Source organism: Dipteris shenzhenensis, chromosome 2 (assembly GCF_047967505.1).
Source record: "Dipteris shenzhenensis isolate YYH24624 ecotype China chromosome 2, Dip_SZ_1.0, whole genome shotgun sequence".
Lineage (NCBI taxonomy): Eukaryota > Viridiplantae > Streptophyta > Polypodiopsida > Gleicheniales > Dipteridaceae > Dipteris > Dipteris shenzhenensis.
This window is the reverse complement of record NC_141597.1, coordinates 61,960,034-61,969,385: the sequence shown is the minus strand read 5'-3', so window position 1 is coordinate 61,969,385 and position 9,352 is coordinate 61,960,034. Positions and strand designations below refer to the sequence as shown.

At 45.9% G+C, this 9,352-nt stretch overlaps 1 protein-coding gene across 1 annotated transcript; it reads left to right on the top strand.

Annotated features, from left to right (window-relative positions):
• The first annotated feature begins 287 nt into the window (after nt 1-287).
• Nucleotides 288-5,894, top strand: LOC147905115 (phospholipase D alpha 1-like). Its single transcript, XM_087390242.1, has 3 exons — nt 288-438; nt 3,418-5,320; nt 5,436-5,894. Exons 1-3 carry the CDS (start codon nt 331-333, stop codon nt 5,870-5,872), a joined length of 2,448 nt encoding a protein of 815 aa, XP_087246368.1. The 5' UTR covers nt 288-330; the 3' UTR covers nt 5,873-5,894.
• Nucleotides 5,895-9,352: the final 3,458 nt, after the last annotated feature.

Genomic DNA, 9,352 nt, shown 5'->3' with positions numbered 1-9,352 from the left:
CGTACAAATCGGGATAGTGACGAGAGAAGAGGATACTAAATAATGGAATTACAACTAATACTATAACTAGGGCAATCGTAGTGAAAGCACGTCTTGTGATGACGTGTTTGAACGCTGTCGGTGCCAAAGGAAGACCGGCGAGTTGAGCGGGAAAAACTGATCGACAGTGGGCTGGCACGTGGCCCCCCTGGGGGGCCACGTCGCACGCCGGACGATGATGCGCGTCTATGCCGCGTCTGTGAAGTAGTAGGTGAAGTACGAAACACTCTTAAAAGAGCACACTTCATCTGCTCCCCTTCATCTTTCGGTCATCTTGCCTTTCCTCTCTCGATGGCCCTTCAGCTTCTCCATGGCACCTTCCATATCTCTATTATGCAAGCTTCCCACCTCACCGACGAGCATCGCGCTACTGGAGGTGCCCCCAAGTTTTTCCGCAAGGTAAATATTTTCCTTTTTCGCTTTGTCTCGGTCTCGACATTACGTGATGCTGCAACCATCGATCTTGATCTAGTGACGGATCTCTCGCAGTAGAGCACTTATCCAGACCTTTGTATGCCGGATTTGATGTTCTTCGCTGCTTGGTCTTTCGAACTCCGCTTTCTCCGCGTTATCAGATGGGACATGCTTAATTCTAAACCGCGAGAGTCAATTTCGGGCATCATAAGGCTTTGATATGTGTTTTAAGCTGTACAAAGGTCACAGAGGGTTCATCCAACTCTACGAGTGTGGATTGCTGGAATCACGCAATGAGTTCACCGCGTTTGCTGTAGAAACGGGCAACGGTCGCGCAGATAAATATAAGCAGTGCAGGGTATATATGTTGCAAGGAGTATGGGGTCAATGTTTGAAGTGTTTGACGCTTAAGCTAAATGAGCTTGTTACTTATGCTCGCAAACCTTCCAAGATCCGACCTAGATCTGGGGCCATCGCGAACATCTGTGGCCTCCTATTGATGTGTATATATGCAGGTCTTCTTGCTTCTTGGAGTAGTACCATGTCTCGAACTGCTAAAGATGTGTGACCTTAGGGTAGTAGGTTTGCTACCTCGAGACTGTTGAGAGTGTATTGTGATATGAGAAAACTCCGCTTGCACGATGTTTGGGATTTTCACGTATTTTGTTACTGGAGCAGGGAGGCAGTCGCTGAAGGATGCGACCAGCTGAAGCTGGGGGCCGCTTTTCCAGCACGGCACTCCCGCGTTTGAGTTGGGCCCAAGGTTTGGTGGTAATGGTGATTCGGATTCTCCTTATGAAAGTGGCTCAAGCCTAGCTGAGACCAGCACATAGCGCCATAACGTAGTCTGTAGTCTCAGCCCAATGGCGCCATTGCCGTAGTGTCTGTAGTGCCTAAGTTCTGGTGATATGTGGAATTGGAGAATCTCATTGCAGAAAGAATATCATCGCTAAAGTGCTCCCATTTCTGCATCAGATTCATTGTCTGCAATATTCTACTTGGAAGGACAAATCTCATTGCAGAAAGAATATAATATCATAGCTAAAGTTCTCCCATTTCTGCAATAGATTCATTGTCTGCCATATTTTACTTGGAAGGTCAAATGTGACTCCCTTGTATTCGCGGTCCCAATCGACTACTGATGAGTGAGGGATGAAAGGAGGCTCAAATTGGCCGCAGCACTACGTGAATTAATCTATCTTTGGAGATGGAGTATGAACATGAGAGTAGATGAAGGCACGGTGATGGATATGTCGTGGCTAGAATTGGCTCAGTGTGTGTGTGATCTGTTGGGGTACCCATCTGAAGCTCAGGATGGAGAATCTTTGTCTGGACTCGTCACAGCCTAAAGGGACTCTAAAACCCTCTTCGTCCCTGCTATTTTTTTCTCCCTCCTTAAGTTCTTACAAAAAAACTCAATTTTGTAAGAGTGGAGATCTTAGTCGTGGGTTATCGAGCTGCAGAATTAAATCAGATAGGGAAATATACTGGAAGAGGAGAGGACGTATAGAGAGGTAAGGCTGGCATTCGATGCTAAGCATGTGAAACGCTAGAGGCATCAACTGGTGGGCAGCCATGTAAAAACACTGGGTAGCCACGATTATCATAATTCCAGCTTGAAAAGCTTTAAGCAGTTCAACAAGTTTGGGGCGGGAAAATTTGTGAAAGTATTATTTCTCCCTTGTTCGCCATCAGCTTCCTTTTTACAGCATTCTTACTTAGAAGATCGTCTTTGGAAGGGAAATGTGTTTTGTTTTTCCGGAAATAAAATTGTATAAAGGAAAATTCAGCCTCCTTAGCAGGTAGGCAATTACATAGAGGACCCGTGGATATCCATCCGTTCAATAGCCTCATGAGCTTGGCAGAGATGCCCAAACTTCTGAAAAAAGCTCTCAAATCATCGAAGATATCTTGTAATAGGCTTTCAGCTCAGAGAAGACTCTCGAAAACCAAGTTATTGCGACATGTGTTTTTGCAAGCAGTCATAACGTGGGGGAAGACCATCTGAATTACTGTCTTTGGTCTTATCCCCATGTGCAAGCCTTCACAAGCGTTAAGCCTGCCTTCCATCTCTATAGCTGTGATGGAACTCAGTATAATTGACCCCTGACATGTGTGGTAATGTATGCGTGAGTGTAACTTTCGGGGAGTTGAAAGGAGCTTATGCCTATCGAATGATTAGCACCCACTGTTAGATTGCGTTAAAATTGATCGGGATGCCGTTGTAGCTAACCCTTATCTTGAAAGGAGGCACCGTACAAAATGTTTATGGTGAGGAGCCTCATGGCCAAACTTTTAAGGAATTGCTCTAGCGCTAAAATCAGTACATGGCCACAAAAAATTGAAGGCAGTTTAGGTTTGAGATTGGTAGTAGGTACACTCCACGGTAGACCACTGGGTGTTCCTGTACGGACTGAAGGTCTTATAGGCAAGTACAAGCTCTAACTGAAAGGAACTAACAGGCGATAACATTGCACTGTACTCTTTAGCAAGGCCTTTGACAAAGCATGATGAAATTGCTTGCTTTTAACCTTTTGGAGATTTGCGACCACATGATGCAATGCCCCCAAGACATTAAAATACAAAATTCATAAAGTTGGAGCACAGGAAGCGTGCCAAATCGTTCTCTGTGTTCTGTACGCCTAGTAACTTTGCTTGGAAAGACTTAGTTCAATTCAGATTTTGCAATGGTTGGTTGTTTAGCTCAAACTCGAATGCTGATTTTGCAGTGTTTCAACTCGGTTTGAAGAAAATGCGAATTACTCTATGTTTGACCTCCTCTTTAAGTGTGACCTGCAGATTGGTTATTTTAATCAGTTGAAAATATTCTGTCACCATGGTCCTTGCATGTTTTTTTCCCCGGTTCAAAGTGCTTTAGTTTAGCAGGGTGTTGAATGTTGTGATCCATTTGACGCTTCTAGACTGTTAGAGTGACAAAACAGAGTGCCCCTGTTGGAATTGCAGCTCGTGGAAGGTATCGAGGATGCCGTGCACCTGGGAAGGGGATCGGGAAAGCTGTATGCCTCAGTGGAGATGGAGGACGCCAGGGTGGGACGAACTCGCATCATCACCAACGAACCTAGTAATCCCGTTTGGAACGAGTCGTTTCACATCTATTGTGCATACTACGTTTCGAAATTGGTAGTACAAATCAAGGATGACAATGTAGTAGGCGCTCCGGTGCTGGCGAAGGCCACGATTCCTGTTACAGATATATTGTCAGGAGAGGAGATCGACAAATGGTACGATTTGTGCAACGAGGACGGCGAGAAGCTAAAAGGAGGGGCAACCATCCACCTGCGGATGCAATACTTCGATATCTCAGCCGACCCCTTCTACGGCAGAGGCGTGGTAGATCACAAGTACCCTGGAGTGCCCTACACGTTCTTCCGGCACTGGAAGGGCTGCAAGGTGACACTCTATCAGGATTCTCACATCCCCAACGAATTCTGTCCGAAGATTTACCTGAGCAACGGCAAGCTGCACGAGCCGCAGAGGTGCTGGGAGGACATATTCAAAGCTGTAAATGGGGCGAAGCATATGATCTACATAACGGGGTGGTCGGTGTACACTAAGATCGAGCTGGTGCGGGACAGGGAGAGACCAGTGGAGGGGGCGGAGGGGGTGACGCTGGGGGAGCTACTGAAGAAGAAGGCAGACGAGGGGGTGAGGGTGAATATGTTGGTGTGGGACGACAGGACATCGGTGGGATTGTTGAAGAAGGATGGGCTGATGGCAACGCACGATGAGGATACTGAGGACTACTTCAAGGGTAGCCAGGTGAATTGCGTGCTGTGTCCGAGGAATCCTGACAACGGGCTCAGCGTGGTGCAAGAAATCGTGATCGGTACCATGTTCACGCATCACCAGAAGACGGTAATTGTGGACGCTCCCCTGCCCGGGCGGGCTGATTCGGGCTCGCAGCAGAGACGCATTGTGAGCTTTGTGGGAGGCATCGATCTCTGCGACGGACGCTACGACACTCAGTTCCATTCGCTCTTCCGCACTCTTGACACTGTGCATCGCGATGATTTTCATCAGCCCAACTTCCCCGGTGCTACGCTTAAAAAGGGCGGCCCCCGCGAGCCTTGGCACGACATCCACTCCAAGATCGAAGGCCAGGCGGCCTGGGATGTCCTCCACAACTTCGAGCAGCGGTGGCAGAAGCAAGGGTCAGGGGAGGAGAAGCTTTTGACTCTGAGGGAGATAGCCTCCATCGACCCCCCTTCGCCTGTGACCTTGCCCAACGATCCCAGCACCTGGCATGTGCAGCTGTTCCGCTCCATCGACGGTGGTGCTGCGTTTGGGTTCCCGGAGGATCCCGACGATGCCGCCAAGGCAGGCCTGGTAAGTGGGAAAGATAGCGTGATCGATCGCAGCATACAAGATGCTTACATTCACGCCATCCGACGCGCCAAGAACTTCATCTACATCGAGAATCAGTACTTCCTGGGTAGCTGTGCGAGCTGGGAAGCGGATCGCGACGCTGGTTGCTTGCATCTCATCCCGGTGGAGCTGGCATTGAAGATCGCGAGCAAAATCGAGGCCGGGGAGCGCTTCTGCGTGTACGTTGTGGTGCCGATGTGGCCGGAGGGCGTGCCGGAAAGCGGGTCGGTGCAAGCGATTCTTCACTGGATGCACAGAACGATGGAGATGATGTACAAGATTATTGCGCAAGCTTTGGAGGCGAAGCAGCTGACCGACGAGAGCCCCAAAGATTATCTCACCTTCTTTTGTCTGGGCAATCGGGAGAAGAGGGTGGGCAACGAGTATGTGCCTCCAGACAGCCCGCCAGAGGACTCCAATTACAAGCAGGCGCAGGACAACAGGAGGTTCATGATTTACGTACACGCTAAGATGATGATCGGTAAGTGAGCAAGCAAGCATGCTCATGCAAGAAGAATTCAGACTGATTTGGTTGGTTTCTTGAATTTTCTTCCATTGATGATATATAATTGTTGTGGTGCCGGTTTTGGATGCAGTGGACGACGAGTACGTGATCGTGGGATCCGCCAACATCAACCAAAGATCCTTGGACGGAGGTCGTGACACGGAAATCGCCATGGGCGCCTATCAACCGTGCTACACCACGGCCAGCGAGCCGCCTTCGCCGCGCGGGGAGATCCATGGATTCCGCATGTCGCTGTGGTACGAGCACTTGGGCCGCTTGGACAACTCCTTCTTGCAACCCTGGACCTTGGACTGCATCCGCAAGGTCAACAGCATCGCCGACGGCCTGTGGGATGCGTTCGTGGGCGACACGCCCGTGGATCTGGCGGGTCACCTCCTCACTTATCCTGTGGCGGTGGCTAACGATGGTTCCGTGAGCGAACTCCCCGGCCGCTCCACCCTCCCCGACACCAAAGCCCCCATCGTCGGAACCAAATCCGACGTCCTCCCCCCCATCCTCACTACCTAGAATCCCCAAAGCGTTCCACGTGTGCAGGGCTTTTCTGACCATACAACCAAGTTTGGTTTTGTACGAGTGTTTTCTACGGTTGTGGCATTCACCCAGCTAGCTAGCCCACTTGAGCTGGGAAGACTCCTACTGCCTATCGACAGTTGGCTGCACTGTATCTCGCTCTCTCTATCATATTTTGTGGCCGAGTGTGTGGGGAAAAAAGAACTTGGGTTTTTACAGAACTTCGCCTCTCTCTGTCCCTCCCTCTCTCACATATCATATCATATCATCTCCCTTCCTTAAGTGTCTTGCTTGTCCCTCACACAGCATCAAACATTTCATTATTTTGGTTCTGCTTTAAGTTGAATAATTTCTTAAAATATTAACATAGGATTTTCATTAGCAAAAGCACCCACTTTAAGATCTATGTTAAACTACTTGACATGTCCGTCACTATTTTCACCTACCATTATTGTGATGTATCTTCCATTATTATGTACCATTATTGGAATATACCATAATAGTGATAACATTGGGGAGGGGCATCGTTTCATGTTCAACTTAAACTTCCATCCATCGCTCTTTTCTTTTCATAGTAACACTTAATGAAAAGAACATAATGGAGGGCACTCTTTCGTGTTCAACTTAAAGTTGCCATCCATCACTCATTTTCTTTTCATAGTAAGATTATAAACTACTTTCATTGACATTCCCGCCCCCCCCTCCCCCCAATGTTCATCACAATGACATTTTCTTTTCATAGTAATACTTATCCATTACTCTTTCTTTTCATAGTTAAAAGACTATAAACTACTTTCATTGACACTTCCCCCCCCATCCATCCATCCATCCAACTTAAAGTTCCCATCCATCATGCATTTTCTTTTCATAGTAAGACTATAAACTACTTTCATTGACATTTTCAAATGCTGATGTAATTTTCATCATGGGGTATGGGCTATTTCATTGAAATGGTATATAAAATGCCATTAATTAAGTGAATCTTTGTGTGCATGTACACACATGCATGCACATGTGCATGCACCAACACACACATACATACATATATAGATATATATATATATATATAGAGAGAGAGGGGTCTTTTAATAGTGTGTACACTTTGTACTAGTACGTTAAATAAGAGAGTACACCTTAGTTCGAGGAATGGAAAAGTGTGTTTAAATTTTCTTTTACTCTAATCTTTTTGCTCCTCTTCGAATTAATTAATTACTTGATCTGCCCCCCCCTTTCAATTTAACACTTTAACCTAATGTTACAAGCCCTCAATATGCAAAATATGAGTGTTCACTTCTCCCTTCACTCTTTCATCTTTCAACTTTTCTTCCATTCTTGCATATTTCCCCCACGTCAGCACCTCTCCCTCCCTCGCCTCCTCATCTTCTTCCTCTCTCCACTCCAGCCTCCCTCTCTTGCCACTTATTCCTCCTCCTTCCTCGGGAGGCTTTCACAGCTCTCCTCCCTTTAGCTTGGGTTGCTCTTTATAACAACCAGTAGAAGCTTCTCCACGAAGGTCATACCCTTCTCTCAAATATTCTAGGAATTCGTGTAGTAGAATAACACTTTGATTACATAAATTGAATTTGCGCGATGGAATAAAGCTTTGATTACATAAAATTTTTACTCTTCCCTCCCCTTTCACTACACATTAGTTTTCAATTTGGGGCAATAGGTACCTATATTCTTTCTTCTAAATTTTCATTTTGTTTAGGCTGAAGCCTCTAAAAGACTAAAAGTTAAAACCACTTGAGCAATGAGAAAGTAGTGACAGGTGTTATGCACAAGTGTTGTTTTCTAAGTCCAAGAGTGTTCAAATTTTCTTCCACTACAATCTTTCTTTCTAAATTTTCATTTTGTGTAGGCTGAAGCCTCTAAAAGACTAAGTTAACACCACTTAAGCAATGAGAAGGTAGAGATCGGTGTTATGCACAACTGTTGTTTTCTAAGATTCTTCCTGTTGCTGTGCAAGAGTATACCTAGTCAACTAGCTTTTATGGCAATTGGATGAGTCAATGAGCTCATTTAATTTATAGTAACATCCAATGTTACATTGGAGGCATGTAAGAGGACCTCCCCGCAATGGCTAGCAGGGTTGGTTCAACCCTACTAGCAAGAAAATTACTATGTCCATTTTGCTTTGGCTGTTGAAACTCAACCCTACGATGCCAGTCCAACGGGTGGCTTGCTAACACAGCATTGCAATGCCCAAGCACTACAATTAGGTGAAACACTTTCACCTTCCATCGTATTGGTTGACCAGTCTGTGAAAACCCTCTGGTGCATTGTAAATGTCCCTTTTACAGAAGCTAAAGCCCTCATGGGAACTCGTCACTGCCATGCTATCTTCAGCATTGCAATGCTGAGATTTGAGATCTGGGAGCTATGTGGGGAGGTCCTCTATAAGCAATTCCCGAATTTTGTTGCCATGCCCAAATTTGTAACATAGATTATGATGAGCTCTAGTTCATTCTCACATACACTCCCTTTTTCTATGTGCTAGAGCCTAGCCTAGTGAGACTCCTTTAAGCTCGAGTGCTTGCAAAATCCAATTGGTGCACGCAAAGGTTGGCGTGGCGAATGTGTGTGGATTGTGCCATGGGAACATGCTCTATAAAAGTGGAACAAGCACCGGTAAAGAGACAAAGCATGTCAGCTGAGATTCTTCTTGTTGCCTTTTAAGATTCTTCTTGTTGCCATTCAAGAGTATACCTAGTCAACTAGCTTTTATGGCAATTGGATGAGTCAATGAGCTCATTTGATTTATAGTAACGTCCAATGTTACATTGGAGGGAGGAGGCCCAGTGGGCCGCCACGCTAGCCTCTGAATGTCTCCAAGAGGCTGAGGAGAAAGCGAGGCAGATTGAGCTCCTCCTCTTTGGTACTCTTCGTTAAGCCTTGCCTGGCCCTACACAAGCTCTAACCACATGTACACTCTGCCCATCTATGTCCATTTGAATTACGAGTACTTAGACCCGTCTACTACGAGTTTGTTGCCAATTTTAGAATGTTGCAAGCACTTAGTCCAAATCCTTGATATTGCAATGCTTGTATTTTATATTACATTGTGGCCAAGTTACTTTTTGGCATGCCACATTTCAAGTGGAAGCCTAAGAAACGATGGCTAAGCTTGGCAAAACAAAATTCATGTTTTTTGAAATTCTTTTGGTTTTCATTTTTGTCCCGGTCCAAGTTAGACTTTCCTATTCACTATTAGTCTATTTCAATTTACTATTTTAGTCCTCTTTCTCTCTCTCTCTCTCTCTCTCAAGCTTCCCTACCTCCACGCCCTTGCTCCTCGATTGTCTCCAACTCGTTTATTGCCGCTTTCGCCTCTAGTTCTTGGAAATTCCTCCACGAATAACCTTTTGGGCAGCCCTTATGAATGGCAAAAATCATTCAACTTGTTTTTTCAATTTTTGCTTTCAACTTATACAAGAAACTATAATGAAAGTTTGGTGTAAGAAACTTTGCCTTAGA

Bases quoted from the DNA above. Each gene is read 5' to 3' on its own strand.
- LOC147905115 (XM_087390242.1), top strand. From the start codon at position 331: ATGGCCCTTCAGCTTCTCCATGGCACCTTCCATATCTCTATTATGCAA. The intron at 439-3,417 runs GTAAATATTTTC...TTGGAATTGCAG, and splicing joins CCCCCAAGTTTTTCCGCAAG to CTCGTGGAAGGTATCGAGGA. The intron at 5,321-5,435 runs GTAAGTGAGCAA...TTTTGGATGCAG, and splicing joins ACACGCTAAGATGATGATCG to TGGACGACGAGTACGTGATC.